At 47.0% G+C, this 16,297-nt stretch overlaps 1 protein-coding gene across 3 annotated transcripts; it reads left to right on the forward strand.

The window, feature by feature from the left end:
• Positions 1-43: 43 nt before the first annotated feature.
• RBFA (ribosome binding factor A) lies at positions 44-14,882 on the forward strand. 3 transcript variants are annotated; one of them, XR_015554339.1, is made up of 8 exons: positions 44-242; positions 2,535-2,577; positions 3,222-3,398; positions 4,089-4,201; positions 6,639-6,723; positions 9,980-10,053; positions 11,319-12,707; positions 14,854-14,882. XR_015554339.1 is itself a non-coding variant. In XM_087439392.1 (7 exons), the coding sequence occupies exons 1-7, from the start codon at positions 82-84 to the stop codon at positions 11,695-11,697; spliced, it is 1,032 nt and encodes a 343-aa protein (XP_087295518.1). In that variant the 5' UTR covers positions 44-81; the 3' UTR covers positions 11,698-14,882. The 3 variants fall into 3 exon arrangements, 2 of the variants coding, with proteins under 2 accessions (XP_087295518.1, XP_014637003.1); XM_087439392.1 differs by having other exon boundaries at positions 11,319-14,882; XM_014781517.2 differs by having other exon boundaries at positions 11,322-14,882.
• Positions 14,883-16,297: the final 1,415 nt, after the last annotated feature.

Here is a 16,297-nt window from a genome sequence, read left to right on the forward strand (position 1 = left end):
CACCGCGCTCCGCACGCACGGCGATCCGACCCGCACGCTCGTCGCGCCGCCGCACGCCGCGCCGCCGCTTGTTCGGCAGCCATGTGGGCGGCGGCTAGTCGGCTGTGGGGTCTCCGCGGGAAACTCCGGGCGCTGCTCGGCGATCGTCACGCGGCGCTCCGTCTGGGCGGCGCCCAAGGCCTGCACGGCTCCCCGGTTCCCTGCGGCAAGAACCTGCTCAAGAAATTTGCCTCAAAAACTAAGTAATGAGCCCCGAGTGGGAGGGACCCGCAGGGGGACAGGGCTGGTGTCCACAGGGCGGGATCCACGGGGCGAGGAGGCGAAGGATGGCAGGGGTCCACGGAGCGGGGTCCAGGGGGCAAGGGGGCGGAGAAGGGCAGGGGTCCACGGGGCTGGGCAAGGGGTCCACGGGGCGGGGGTCCGCGGGGCTGGGGGCAGTGCACTCTAGGGGGCGTACAGGGCAGGGGAGGACCTCGGGGGGCGGGCCACAGGGCGGGGGCTACCCCTGGCTCCCAGCGCCAGGGCAGCAAGCGCAGCCTTTGCTTGTTAATGATGATTGAAGGATCACTGGTGGTTCCGCCTCTCTCTCTGTTAACATTTACTGTTTTTTCTATTCGGTCTCTTTTGTCTTTTACACAGTTGAGATGACACAGTTTTAAGTCTGTTAAAAACTAGCAGTACAGTGTGAACGTATGAAGCGAAGTGATGTATACATTTGTGTTGTTTCTTCTTACCAGAAGGGTTTTTCCGGAGAGTAGTTTCATCAAATAAAGAGGGAAAGAATAAAAATATGAGTTTTCTTTCCATGTTAATGCTTTCTATGTGGGCTTAATTTGAGGAATAAAGAAAGCTTGTCAGAATAATTTTTTTTAACGTTAAGTATGATAAAATATGTTGATTTCCATACCACTTTCAACTTTGACTATGGTAGATACATGTTATTATTTTTGTTTTAATAGAAAAATTGGCGAAGATAGTAGAGTTCCCATATAATCACACCAGGTTTCTGCTGTATTAACGTCTTACTTAAGTGTGGCATGTTTGCTATGATTAATGAACCAATATTGATACATTTTTATTAACTAGAGTCCATGCTTTATTCACGTTTCCTTAGTTTTTACCTAATGTCCCTTTTCTGTACCCTGGAGTCTATCCAGGAACCACATTACATTTAGTCATCATCTCTTTAGGCTCCTCTTGATTGTGGCAGTTTCTCAAGCTGTCCGTTTTTTGTGACCTTGACGGTTTTGAAGAGCACTGGTTAGATATTTTATAGGATGCCATTCTGTTGGGACTTGTACTTGTGTGATATTTTCCTCATAATAGTACTGGGGTTATGGGTTTTTGGGAAGAAGCCCCCAGAGGTAAAGTGCAGTTTCCATCACATCATTGCTAGGGCACTTGCTGTCGACATGGTTTATCAGTGTTGATGTTGGCGTTGATCACTGCTGAGGTCCTGTTTGTCAGGTTTATTTGCTATGAAGCTGTGTCCCCTCTGCCTTCCATACTGTGGTCTTTGGGGGGAGTCACCACGTGCAGCCCACACCTAAGGAGTGGGCAGTTATACTCGTGAATTATTTGGAATTCTGCGTGGGAGATGTGTTTCTTTTCCATTTATTAATTGATTCATGTCAGTAGGGACTCATACTCCTTTATTTTGCTCAAATCGTTCCAGCTTTGACCATTGGGAACTCTTACAGTTGGCTTCTGGATCCCTTTGACGTACCACATTATTATGGGATTTTGTGGTAGTTTTAAATTTTTTTGAGACTTTCTTACTTTCTGGCACTACAAGATGCCTTATCCCTAGAATCAGCCGTTTCTCCAAGGAGCTCTGGTTCCTCTTTTTGGAGAACAGCATTGGAAACCACCATTTGAGAGCTGGGTGTGTGTGTTGCTACTGGGGCATCTGTCTTTTAGGGCCTTTCAGCTGACAGAGCAGAAAATAATGTGTTCATCTTAACTCCTGCATATACACTCATCAACGAACATTTCTGTGTTACCGTCTGTGTCGGTATTAAGTGAAACTTGAGTGTATGTTGAACTCCGACTCTGATCCACTACTACACACAGATCATTCTAGCTTTTCCTTGCATATCTGTAACCTCCCACTGCAGCAGTGAGATGCCTGGCTCCCCCATCCTCCACCCATTCGCTTAGTTGTTCAGTCCTGTTATACATGTATGGGGGTATCAGAGTTGGTGACCGTTCCCTCCTGGGAACAGCTGTATCAAGTAGGGTATAGTGCTCCCGTGCAGATTGGTAGGTATATTTTTTAGAATGTCTTTCTCTACCTTTGGGACCAGAAGTAGACTTTAAGTGATAATTATGAGGTCGAATTAAACCGTGTCTGTGTCTCCCCCACAGTCCGTGTTGTTGTCAATTAGATATCTAAATTTTTAGATCTCCAGTCATATCGTTTCTGTGTCTTTTTAGCCCCTTAGAAACAGTTGTGGACTCAGGTTATCTTATATAACTTTTTCTTCTTTAATTCGCCCTTAACATCCAACATAGTTCTTATTTTCTCCCCACAGAAAAAAGTTTTGGTATGAAGGTCCTTCCTTGGGCTCTCACTTGGTAAGTATAGAGTAGCAGCGATGAGCTACTTTAGAATCTTGATGCGCATGAGATTCCGAAAGTCAGCAAAGCTCCAGCCTGGCAGTCTTTCCATTTCCCTGTTGGAGGGGCAGTGTCTGTGTGGGTGGGACCAAATGCATTGGTAACATGGAATTTTGATCTTTAAAAAAAAATTATGCTAAAGTCTTCTAGAATGTCATACGTATTGTCAAGTTCCCATATGGTAATATCCATTCAGTTTTTAGTGTGTGTATATAACATACACATACTTGCATACCTAGACTGTAAAAGTTCATATAACGAATGGCTCTTGTTAGAAAAAAATACACTGTGTACTAAAAATCAGTGAATTGTACACTTTTAGAAGAATTTTATGGTGTCTGGATTACATTTGACTGAAAATTTCGGGGGGAAAAAATATGTACTGGCAGTACTTTTAATCTTTGAGGGATGTTAGGTAAAATCTAGAAGGATCCAGGTCTGTAAAATAAACTGTATCTTAATGAAAGCTAAGATGGCTAAGAGTAACGTTTGTTTGTTGTGTGTCGAGGTGTTCAAGTCCTCCCAGCCCCCTTTATTGTTAGTACAAGTATAATTTACAGTTGTAATGTTGGCCTTTGTGTCTGTTCTTCTTTTTGATGGAGGCTTACAAGCCATCCCAGTTGGAATTCCTAACGAAAAGTACCTCAAAGAAAACCAAGAAAGAAGACCATGTGCGTCTGAGGGCCCTGAATGGCCTCCTGTACAAAGCGCTGACCGATTTGCTGTGCACCCCTGAAGTGAGCCAGGAGATCTGTGACCTGAACGTGGAGCTCTCCAAGGTAGACTGCAGGGCCAGAACAAGAGGAAACGGGGGCTGAGGACAGCAGGCCTCGCCCTTCCTCCACACGCCACGGTCTTGCTTACCAGTTAAAAGAAGGCACCACGTCACTTACAACCTCTTTTGTTGGGGCTGCAGAAGTCATGCTAAGTGTGGCCATTTAAGTAGTAAAGGCAGACAGAGGGCACACATGTGGTGCGAAAGCAGACGTTTCACTGCACACCGGTGGGGCCTTTGACCAGACGGTGCTGAACGCATTGTCAAATGCCCAGTGAGTGATGAAAAGTGGAGCACTGGAAGGTCTAAGGGAAAGATGAGAAGTAGACGTGTCTGCCGTTATCTTGGTGTAAAGATAAAGGGGGTGACTTGCTGCTCTCTATCCACTCAGAGTGGATTTAGCCATTTGAAGTAGTGAGGAGCATAAGTGACAGTTCAGGCATTTTCGATGAGCACTGTGGGGTTGGGGTCAGGGAAGAGGAGGTGTCGGGTTCCGGGCCCCACTCCCTCATCTTTGAGTGTGCGGTGGGAGGTGCTGGCCTGAGCAGAGGGCTGGAGCACTAGCTTTGGGGCAGCAGGGGTGCCTGGAGCTGAAGACTGCTGATGAGTTACTTTTCATCTCCTGAATGTTGTCTGTCTCCGGAAAACCCATGTAAGCTGAAAGTGATGTGAGGCTGGGGTGGGTGGGGCTCAGGTCTCTCTGACTTCAGACTTCTCAGCCTGCCGCGTGTACTGGAAGACAACGCTGTCTGCTGAGCAGAACGCGCACACAGAGGCTGCCCTACAGAGGAGTGCTGCACATATGAGGTGATGACGCTTTGCTTCCTAAATGAATTTGCTTTTCTTACACGTTGAATTTCCCAGCCTGTCTCGTTAAGTACTTTTGGTTTTAAGGAAAATTTTGGAAGCATTTTCTTGAATTTCAGGGTATAATTTACATTTTCATGTAAGCCATAATCTAGGTCAGCAATTCTCAAAGTTGGTCCTAGGGACCTCTGAGGTCTTTTTGAGGGGCATCGTGAGGTTAGAGCTATTTTCACAATAAGACGTTATTTTCCTTCCTCACTGGTGACGTTTGCACGGAAGCCACAGTGGGTAAAATTGCTGGCCCAATGTCCTGGTGGTGGTTGCAGCTTCATGCCATACGCTCACAGTTACACACAGTGCTGATTTGGGGAAGAAGCAGAAGCTACTCGTTTTATTAAATCTCAACGCTTGGATACGTGTCTTCCTAGTATTCCGTGTGGTGGAAAGTGTACGTGAAACACTGCTGTGTGCTGACGTAGGATGGTTGTCTCAGGAAGAGCGCTGCAGCTGCTAATCATGAGCCAAAGAGGACACTTTTTCACTTGACAGAACAAGTGAACCAGCTATGGTTATTCAGATTTGGGTGTTTGACAGACATTTTCTCCAAAATAAGCAAAGTGAACCTGTTACTTAGGGGAAACAACTGACCATATTTGTTACGGTATTTGTTAGGGATAAAATTCAAGCTTTCAAGTGAAAATCAAAATTTTAGAAACTTATATCCACCGCTGTGAGTTTGACAGCTTTCTGGTAAACACTCTTGATGAGATTGGTGGTGATATTAACAAATGCAATGTTGTGTAGTAAAATGTGTTCATATTCTGAGAATCTGCATGACTTGGTGAACAGTATTTTCCAGTGAGCAGTGCATGAGATTACACAGTTACGCACAGGGAAAGGTCAAAGTGCAGGATAGACCAGTGGATTTCAGTGTGACAGAGTGAGGATGCTCACTGATCTGGTTTCAGGTTGCACATTGCAGCTAACCATTAATAAACTACCATTTGTTGAGTTTTTGTGTAGTATCAAAGAAGATCCACACTGTCATGAAGGGCTCTTCATATGCTCTTTTTTCCAGTTGCAGATCTGTGTGAGGCTGGATTTTCCTCTTAAAACGAAAACCATATATCAGAACAGAGGGAATGCAGATGCAGAGATGAGAATTTAGCTGTCTTCCATTAAGCTAGGCATTAAAGAAATTTGCAACTACATGGACAGTGCCACTCTTCTCAGTTTTTTTTGAAAAGATAGTTTTTCATTTAAAATGTCTATGTGAACATTTGGTCGACTTACTATTTTAAATGAATAAATGCATATTTTTAAAACTCTCAGTTTTAATTTCTAGTATGGTAAATATTGATAGATATAACCCACATAAACACAAGCTCTTTGGTGTCCTTAGTAATTTTTAAGAGTATAAAGTGGTTCTGAGATCAAAAACTTTGAGAACTGCTGAGGTGGGTGATAGTAAAAAAGCTCTTTGGTTTTCTCCTCAGTCTTAAAAAATGCAGACACCTAACTAACCAGCACTAAGCCACTTCCCTGTCCTTTCTCTCTGTCCCTCTCGCCTCTCCTCTTTATGTCAGATTTCATTTCTAGGAGGAGGGGACAGATGCTGAGAAGTCAGAGTCATGTGTGCAACTTGTGTTTTCATATGCCTTCACCTCAGCCCCTCTGCGTCATGATCACTGATACACATCACTGTAATCCCTGATAGTCTCTGAAGTTGTGTACCAAAGAATGGTCAGTTTATTTCATTTTTTACATTTAAAAGAAACAAGAAAATAAGAGCTTTCCAAGTGTTGATATAACAGTATTGTTTTCTGATTAATTTTTCGGTAATCAGAAAATTCTGTTAAACAGAATGTCCCTTTTCCCAACTCTTCTGATCACCCAAGGTTCAGTGTAAAGGTTTCTCCATAACTGCGTACCCAGATCTGTGTCACTGAGCAGACATGCCACATGTCACAGCAGCGTTGTCACTGGTGCTTGTCGCACCTCGATTTAGCTTGTATCTGCTTGGGTTGCCTGACTGAATGCCACAAAGACATTTCCGTGTCTGATACTCAGGTGGGGAGGGCTGTGGTGTCCTTGCCCATGAATGTCCATGGAGGGAGGGACGAAACACCAACAGGTTGTTGGTGCCCAAACGTGGAGCCTGAGGCCACTGTGATGTGCAGGAGGGCGTCTGAGTTCAGATCAGGTTCTGGGTGAGGATCTCAGAAGTCGCGTTTAGAGGATTAAGAGCCGTGGTGGTGGTGACGCGTTTGTGTCCCTCCTGTGGCGCTTGGCGGCTGTTTTCATTTTTGGATGATGTGATAAGCAGATCTTATTTCTGCGTCTTGAGATTACCATATATTTTTGTTTCTGGCACTGTCACACCTCTCCACTAAGCGTCACCTACAGCCACGCAAATCTGCATTGTCTCTGTCTCCAGGCATCTTTTGATGTCCCAGCAGACCCTGAGGAATGTGCCACCGATAGTGTTTGTTCAGGACAAAGAAAATGCAGCTCTAGCTGAGGTAAGGCTCTTTTTTTTTTTAATTGTGGTCATAATAGTTTATAATACTGTGAAATTTCAGTTTTACTTTATTTGTCAGTCACCATATATATGTGCACCTTTACCCCTTATGCCCACCCGCCAAGCCCCTTCCCCTCTAATTAGTAACCACTAATCTGTTCTCTTTGTCCATGTATTTGTTTATCTTCCACATGAGTGAAATCATACAGTGTTTGTCTTTCTCTGTCACGCTTATTTCACTTAACATCCTACCATCAAGGACCATCCATGTTGTTGCCGCTGAGATGATTTTGTCTTTTTTTTTAATGGCTGAGTAGTATCCCATTATATATATATACCACGTTTTCTTTATCCAGTAATCAGTTGATGGACACTTGGGTTGCTTCCATGTCTTGGGTGTTGTGAATAATGCTACTATGAACATAGGGGTGTGTAAATCTCTGCATTGTTGATTTCAAGTTCTTTGGATAAATACCCAGTAGTGGAATAGCTGGGTTGTGTGATGTTTCTATTTTTAATTTTTTGAGAGATCTCCATACTGTTTTCCATAGTGGCTGCACCACTTTGCATTTCCACCAGCAGTGTATGAGGGTTGCTGTTTCTCCGCATCCTCTCCAACATTGTTTTTTGTGTTGGTGATTATAGCCATTCTAACGGCTGTAAGGTGATATCTTAGTGTGGTTTTGATTTGTGTTTCCCTGAGGATTAGTGATGTTGAACGTCTTTTCATGTGCCTGTTGTCCATCTGTAGGTAAGGCTTTAAATAATTAACTTTTTACAATGTAAACTTTTATATGAGTAAGATTTTAAGTTTAATTTTTAAATATTCAAAAGACAGTGTATACAGTTGAGAAAAGTAACGGTTGGAAGGGTACACATGAAAAGTGCGTCTCTTGTGCTCCTGTCCTGCCTGATTTCCCCAGAGGTGACCACTGTTTCTGGCTTTAATTTTTGTAATGCCTATGCTTTAAACTAGTAAACCAAACCTCCATTTCTTGAATTGTAAATGCACAGCAGTCAGAGCTGCCCTCTCGTGCTTCCTCCTCACAGCTCCCTAGATTTCAGCCGTGGATGGTTATTGTACTCTATCAAGGCTTACAAGGTTTGTGTTCTGTCCTGTAGCTATAATTGTTTTACAATTGTTTTCCTTCCTTTAGATATAGGATAATTATAAAGGTTAAAACCTGTAAATATATACCTATATTTTATGTGGGTGGTGGTTACCTGGTGGTTATTAAGGTATGTTATGCCTTTAAAAAGTTTACCCCAAAAAACCAGTAAGTGGCGTTTACAGTATTATAATTAGGTAGCTATTATTCACTGGAGGACTAGGTAGTATTTCGATCCACAGAGGAAAAAAAGTCTAATTGGACATTTCTGTCTTTTATTATTTGTTACACAAGTGGTACTGAGAACATTATACAAATAACAACCTTGACGGATGTGACTTGCTAGTAGAAAAGGGAACAAGGGGGTGAAGCTGCAGTCTTCTTTAAAGAATCGGGTAGAAATTAGGTCATGGCGTGAGCCACAAAGGTGCTTAGCAGGGAATTCACCCGGCACATGTGGTCGGGATGGTAGAAAGCAGTCCTCATCTCCCCTGGAGGATGAGCCCTCTGCTCTCACCATGCCATGACTTGTCCCTCTCTCTGGGGAGATTGAGCCCTCTGTTCTCACCATGCCGTGACTTGTCCCTCTCCCTGGGGAGATTGAGCCCTCAGTTCTCACCACACCATGAGTTGTCTCTCTCTCTCGGGAGGATGAGCCATCTGTTCTCACCACCCGTGACTTGTCCCTCTCCCTGGGGAGATTGAGCCCTCCGTTTTCACCACACTGTGACTTGTCCCTCCTTCTGGGAAGGATGAGCCCTCCGTTCTCACCACGCCATGGCTTGTTCCTCGTTCTGGGGAGATTGAGCCCTCTGTTTTCACCATGCTGTGACTTGTCCCTCTCTCTGGGGAGGATGAGCCCTCCGCTCTTACCACGCCGTGGCTTGTCCCTCTGTCTGGAGAGGTAGACTTAATAGCTGGCAAGGTCCTACCTGGCTCTGTAGGTTCCTTTCCAGACAAGTCATTGGGGGCATGCATGTAATGCTTAAGCGTTTCTGGGGACAGGTCTTTTCTCCAGAGATTATGCTGTTGGGTTTTGTGTTGGAGGCCACCTTAAGCTCGTCCAGTGTCTGCCTCACCACGTCCCACACGTGCCCAGAGGAGATGAAAAGGGTGCATTTTCTGGATGACAAACAATATTGAGCATCTCTTCATGTGTCTATTGGTCGTTCCTTCTTTTGTGAAGTCTATAAATCTTCTGCCCATTTTTCGTAAGGTTTGCTTATTGGTGAGTTGTATGGGTTTGTTATCTATCTGGTATGAGCCCCTTGTCAGGTATGTGCATTGTGAATATTTTCTCCCAGTTTTAACTTTGGAAAAGTCCAGTTTGTCCTTGTTTCTTAGCATCATCAGCCCTGTTTCTGGTATCTTCTGTGGACTGATTTTTCTCCTGGTTCCGCTGCTTTTCACGTGTGTGATTTTTATTGCTGTGCCATCATGATAATGGTTTATGTTGCCTAGGGAATGACAGGCCATGGTTTTGGACACAGGCTCCCCTGGGCTTGCACTGAAGTGGGTCAGTGCTGCGAGGTAGGATCTCAGTGCACAGCCTCGGTGGATGACCCCAGAGGCCGTCAGAACAGGCCAGTACAGGTGTGAGCCACCTGCGGTGTCTGGGGAGCAGGGCCCGCTGTGGGTGGGCAGCATTGTGTGTGCCCTGCTGAGGAGCACTTTTTATTCCCGATATAGTCCCTCAGCCTCCGCAGAGCTGCTTTTGACGGCCGGACCCCCAATGGGTGACTTTCATGTTGCTGTGCTGGGAGGCTTTTTTTCCCCCAGACACACAAATTCTGTGGCAAAACTGAAGCATCTTACAAAACTACATTAGAAACCAGTAACTGTTATTTAATTCAGCTAATACTTAACTAGTTTCTTCATAAATTTGACTAACACAAGTTTTAAATGTAGTTTTAAAAAAGCCACAGTTCATTATCAGAGAAAACATGATTGCTAAAATTAGAGGTGTTTGAAAGCACCTGCTACTGAGCGGGTCTCGTCATCTGGAAGGCATGATGTGAAGGGCCGTCGGGAGGCCTGCGGTGGAGCCAGCATGGGGAAGCGTGATGCTCATGTTCTGATCGAGCCGCACTTCGCCACAGGCAGCGCAGGGTGTGGCCTGCTGTTTACCCTCTCTCTTCTCCTTTTCAGGTTGATTGGTTACTGGCAGTTGCTGACTTTGGACCCCCAAATGAAAAAGACAACTTTATGCACAGTGATTTCAGGTGACATGGGTGGACGTAGGTTTTTGGTTCTCTTGGGCAGATACCAGGCCTGGAATTGCTGGTTTCCACAGCACTGCGCCGTTCTACACGCCATGGACTGTGTGTGGGCCAGGCCCTGCCTCGTGCCCCCAGGGCCCAGCCTGGCGTGAGCATGCGGCAGCACCAGTGGCAACCTGGCGAAGCACCCAGCACCTTAGCGCAGCTGTCGGGAGGACCTCTGTGGTCCACCCAGGGGTCCGGGGCCTGTGGTGTCTGCCATCCTTGCGGCACCTTTCAGGTGAGGACAGGTGTCTCCCCTCATCCTCTTCATTCACTCGGCACGTTGTTATTGAGTGCCTGCTGCTTTCCAGGCCCTGTTCCAGCACTTAGAATACATCCCTGAACAGAACAGACAGCAGGGTCTTGGCTAGGGGAGGCCAACAGGAAGCAATGGATGTCACTGAGCAGGAAATTGAATGTTAGGTGGGGGAGGTACAGCATGGTCGGGGATCAGGAGGGCCAGTGGGTGGGGACAGCACCGCAGGTTTAGATCTGACGGCCAGGGTAGGCCTCTGTCTGAGAAAGTGACATGGGGATTTGAGGGGTGTATGTGGAGGGGGCTGTTCCAGGCCAGGGGCCAGCAGGCAGGCTCTTGGTCTGACTGGCTCCATCACCATCACACGGGTGCTTTCAGGAGCTCAGGGCTGTGGCAACAGCCTTCCAGGTGAGGGATGCTGCACTCTGGGGACACTGAGCTAGAGCAGGGGCCCCATGCAGTAGAGTCCGCATGTCCCAATCGGCGAGGAGGCAGGGGGAGCAGGACCCATGGGCTTGGAGACTTCCAGAGTGGAGCGTTAGAGGGTTTAAAGGGGTGACATGGCCATATTGGGGTTTTGAAAGACTTTCTTTGGTTTTGCTCCCAGCGTAGACTCTTGTCTTCTCTTTTCTTTTGCTTCACCAAGTGGCCTGAGTAGATTTAAAAGACCCCACCCATAATTCTGTTTAGCTGACCTAGTGCACTGGCCGTGTTTAAATGGAAAAAAACTGAAAAGGCGTTTGATGGCAGTACAGAATGGCTACATCAGATCCCTGCTGGGCCATGCCACACAGGCCCCAGGAGAGCTGGCTGAGTGCTTCTAGACTGGAGAAAGCCCAGCCACACCCCACTTTCCTTCTGCTTCCTCAATTTACCCTAGACAGACATTAGGACGGTTCATGAGAAGGGGGTGTGGGAAGTGTTCTCGGTGCTCGTTTGTGCTCAGTGTGAAGAGTCCTCTTCTCCCCAGCAGGGACCCCGAGGCCCAGAATGCCCCATCGCTGTGCGACACTCCAGGCCCTGCAATGCACTCGACTGTGTGTGGGATCAATCACGAGGCGCTCAACAAGCAGATCATGGAGTACAAGAGGAGGAAAGAGAGAGCGCATGGGAGTGTGAGCCTGGAGCATGTGGCTGAGCTGACAAAGCAAATGAAAAAGAGGAAAAAGACCAAGCCCCGCATTGACGAGGACCTCTCCCCCAAGAACCACCTGTGGGGGACGGCAGGTGAAGACGACCTGGGCGACAGCGGGGCCTGTCTGGAGGAACATAGCCTGGGACATGGGTGGGAGCTCCCAGAAGCAGAGCAGGAACTACAGGTGGAGAGAGGCGGCAACAGAAAGGAGTGAGGTGACCGTTAGAGATCACGAGGCATCAGCTCTGCCGACTTGACCTGTCTGTGCGAGAGGAACTCTGCTGTGAGAAAGGATACGTTTCTAGCGTTCCACAGGAAAGCCTTGGTGTGAGGTGCATCCGTTATCATCTCTGAGCCTCCCTCCCTCACTGCTTTGTTCTTGGGAGGAGGGGGGGGACCTGTGGAAACTTCAGGAATCGTTTTGGTGGATGGCAACGCAGTTAATCCTCATTGTTTGCAGGTTCCATATTTGCAAGTTTGCCTATGGACTAGAATCTCTTTGTAACCACCCAGTCAGTACTCATGGCACTTTCACGGTTGTTCTCTGACGTGCACAGAGAGGTGAAAATTGGAGTCATGCAATGCACACATGGCCAGTTAAGTTCAAACACGGCAGCCCTCTGCCTTCTGGTTCATCTCATACTATAAACAGCTGTCCTTTTCACAGTATGTTTGGTGCCGCATTTTTCACATTTTTGTGCCTTTTGATGGTGATTTCACTCTTTAAAAATAGCCCCTAGCATGGTGCTGCAGTGCCGTGTAGTTTTCCTAAGTACAAGATGGCTGTCACATGCCTTTCAGAGAAAGCACATGTGTTATAGAGATGTCGGAAGAAAACAAACCGTTATTTAAGTGTGATGTAGAGGAACATTCTTTTGGGCTTGGGACATCTCCTTTTCCCAAGCATCATCAACCTTGAAATACTAAACATGGCGTTAGCAAAGTTCAGATAATCAGAGAAAGGTGCTCTATTAAGATAAGGAAGGAAACTTGTAACATGGCTTTTCAGGAGTGAATTTCCATTTTTGTAAAGTTTCAGGAAGGAAAGCATTGCCCTTTTCCCTGGCAGGCCACCAGTGCCGCTTCCTCTGCAGGCATCTGCGACAGGGTGCAGTGCCCCAGCAGGGATATGGCACCGAGAAGCTCAGCCTTTGCCAGCACAGCAGCAGCCCCTGTTTAAGGGACGGCCTCACAGGACACAGGCAGACCACTGCGATGCTCCAGGTGTGTGCATGTGTGGTAGTGTTTGTGTGATTCTGCCTGCCTGGGAGGATGTGCATAGCCTGGTGTGTGAAGCGTTTCCTTGCGAGCACAGGTTGCTCATACAGCCTCCTCCCTCCTGACCAAAGAAACCTCCAGAGGGAGGATGGATGTGTTTTAAATGTACATGGGATTTGTGCTAATCAGGGATGGTAAGATGGCAGGCTTGGAGACAGCTGCTTTGAAAGAAGAGTTCATTACCTTCAGTTTGCAAGAGTCAGGAGCCTCCACGCTGTGCAAGGCCTCAGAGGGAGGCACCAAGATTGGTCAGGAGTCAGGGCAGTGGAGAGGACAGATGGTGGTTTCTGTGTGAAGGAATGGGCAAGGCAGGGAGGCAAGTTTGGGCAAGCTTAGGGTTGGATGATCTGAATAATTTTGGCAGGCCATTGACCATAGGGATGGTCTCTGGTTGTCCTATACCTGGCCCCGGGGGCGTTGGGGCAGAGGAAATGCCGGCCTGGGAGGGTAAGAGCTGGGTAAAAGAGGTGGTCGGGGATCTGGCTCTGGACTGGCTGGTCTCACATGAGAGGCATGCTCACAGGGGAGCCATCTACTGTGTCTAGGAGTTAGTGACCTCAGAGGGGCTGTCTCACTGCAGCGAACGACACCCCCAGGATGTCAAAACGTAAATACAGAAAATAAAAAACATGGTTAATACTGACCCCACAGCAGTGAGCAGCCTGCTCTACTGACCACTTTCCGGGTCCACACTGCAGGAAGTGCGGGGGGCAAGTGGTGGCAGGCCCTGGGTTGTGATGTCGGTACACAGCAAAATGCGGGTGTCCCCATCAGTCTTCCATGTGTCAAAGGAATGGGGGTTGTAGGAGAGCCTGGTCCAAGAGGCTGGCTTGCTCCTTTCTTTCCGTTTGTGCTCCAGGGCTAAGCTCTGTATAAAATTAACAAATGGCAGGAACAAAATTTTCTTTTCAGACCCAAGGAATTTTGTGTATACTCCACACTCTTACAGGAAGGAGTTAAGACAATTTGTCAGGATAGACAAAACACCACATAATAGTTCAAGTAGAGTGAAAATAAGGGGCCAGGAATCAGACAGATGTAGTATTTGGACCAAGAGTAGAAGGAGCAAAGTAAGTTTACATGTCAAACAGAGACTGGGATGTGACCCTGGATGGTGTCCACACGGGCCCTGAAGCTGCTGCTGCTGGAGTCGTGTTCACAAGAGGTGGGAAGTCAATCACGTGGATCTGTTTCCATTTCCTGCTGAGTGCTTTGGGACAAGTGGTGAAAGGGTGTGTGGCCATGTGGACTGGGGCAGAGAAATATTAATAGCACCCATGTCAGCAACTGGGCTGCAGCACTCGGCACGTTTTTAAGGACTAATTTTGTCTTTGATGTGAAAAGAAACAAAACACAGGACTTCCCAAACAGAAAGAATGCTTCCTGTTCAGCTTTGTTTTCCACGAAAGGACTTGGAACCTGAGTCACTCACAGCATCTTCAGGGGCCTCCAGGTTGTGAACACATGGAGGGGGGAGCGGTGTGCCCCTTCTCACACTCGCCCTGTATGTCTCTCCCTATGGCTGTTCCCGAAATCCGTTTACAATAAATTGGTGATCTGCATGTGGAGCCTCAGATACGACCCCAAGTCCCACCACCTAAACTTAGTGGAGACAGCGAGACCCAAGGACAGACCGTGGAAATCTTAGGACTGTCTGCGCAGCCAGAAAACACAACTGGAAATAACCAAATATTGAGCAAATGAAAACACTTAATAGGAGAGAAAGATCAACAGGCTTCCAGGGAGCACTGCCTGCAAAAGACAGTGGGGCGTCAGCTCTGAGGGCCTAATGGTTCAAGTTGGGCACTCACTGCTTTGGCGGCCCAGGTTCAGTGTCCAGGCATGGAACCACACTACCTGTCTGTCAGTTGCCATACTGTGGTGGCGGCTCACATAGAAGAACTAGAAGGACCTACAGCTAGCATATACAACCATGCACTGGGGTTTGGGGAAGGAAAAGAAAAAAGAGAGGAAGATTGGCAACAGATGTTAGCTCAGGGTGAATCTTTCCCTGGGGGGAAAAGATTTTTTTTTCAGTCTTTGGAAACGTCATGTTCTTCAAATCAATGTTCTGTCTGTCTTGGCCTTCTAGGTCCCATCAATAAAGGTCCAAACATCTCAGTTTCTTATGGAATCTTCTCTGCAAGTTTGCAATACGTGTAATTTTTTTTTACATAAAGAGAGTAAGTACTTTTCATCATCATAAAAGTATATTCAAACCATCACAGTGAAATCTGTGATGTATCTAAGCTTGAGTGAAATGGAAGATCTCATTGCTCCATCTAATTTCACAGGGTCGAGAAAGGCCTGCGCACCACACGCCTTGTTCACCTCACTTTCAACGCCAGCCTGTTGAGAGGCATGGAGACCTGTGTTTGAAAATCTCGCTCCAGAACTTGCTCAATACTTAATTGAAGATTATTAAAATTATGTAAAAAGTAACACTGGAAAGAATAATGCACTGTATATGACAAAATACAACTCAAAGTTGCCTTTTAACAGGTGGAGACAAAGAACCAAAACCAATCAGGTGAAATTTAACAGAGATACACATAAATTCATACGTTTGGGGTTTAAAGTATTAATTATTAAACCATAGGGTTGTGGCTTAAGTGAAGGAAGGTTTGGTGGTTTCACTGTGTGTGTTCTGAGCCTGTGCAGGTCAGCAGTGGGCTGGCCATCCCAGCAACCTGTGTTCATCATGCACACCTGTCATCTGACGGTCTGTGCAACCACATTTAAACAGGGCTTTGCCAGTAGGAAAGTTTGGTCCTGGAAACAGTCTGCTAAGATACACAGGGAGGAGGAGTCAGGGCCTATCAAATCCGTGAGGTCATTCCACAGTAGAGAGGAGCTGAGACCAGGACCTGCAGGAGATGCCAAGAATGAGGCCGACTCAGGCGGTCATCAGCTGTGGACCGGGACACCTGCCAGTCCAAGTCAGCTTTGAATCTGCATTTGTCTTGAGTTGTTCATTCTATTAGAGTCAAAGTTTCATTGCTAAATACTATTTGCCTTCCACGTCTTCCCCTCTTTCTCCTAGCAGAGGCGAGCCCCAGCCCCCTCACCTGGCACCTGCCTCCAGGCTCGCTTTCTCCAAGAACCCTCGGGACACTCATCTGATGATGTCCCTGGAGCCATGGTCTCTTGGATAGAGCCCAGACTCATGCACAGCCTCATGGGGTGCCTCACTGCCACTTCTGTTCCTGTGGCTTTGTGGCACGTGCTCTTCCCACTAATTTCTGCCTCACCCAGGGTGCCATGTCCTCCAGGGAGCCTTCTGTGAACCCCCAGGTCTTGGTTGCAGACTCCCCCTAATACCTGTAGCCCAGACCTTACCACACTGGGAGGTGAGAGTCAAGTTCTCGCCTGCATCTTCCACAGGAGAGAGACCACGGTCCTCAAGGCTTCCCAAGCCAAAGTAAGGTACCTGTTGATCAACTGATTAATGGAATATTCAGGTTTTCCCCAAGATCAAGGGCAAACATTCCTGCTGGCTCAGAGGTAGGAGGACATGAACAGCAAATGCAGAAGTG

Source organism: Ceratotherium simum, chromosome 14 (genome assembly GCF_057802395.1).
Source record: "Ceratotherium simum simum isolate JZ-2026a chromosome 14, ASM5780239v1, whole genome shotgun sequence".
Taxonomy (NCBI): domain Eukaryota; kingdom Metazoa; phylum Chordata; class Mammalia; order Perissodactyla; family Rhinocerotidae; genus Ceratotherium; species Ceratotherium simum.

Coding starts and splice junctions, on each gene's coding strand:
- RBFA (XM_087439392.1), top strand. CDS start 82: ATGTGGGCGGCGGCTAGTCGGCTGTGGGGTCTCCGCGGGAAACTCCGG. Junction 2,578..3,221: donor CTTCCTTGGGCTCTCACTTG/GTAAGTATAGAG, acceptor TTTTTGATGGAG/GCTTACAAGCCATCCCAGTT. Junction 6,724..9,979: donor AAAATGCAGCTCTAGCTGAG/GTAAGGCTCTTT, acceptor TCTCCTTTTCAG/GTTGATTGGTTACTGGCAGT.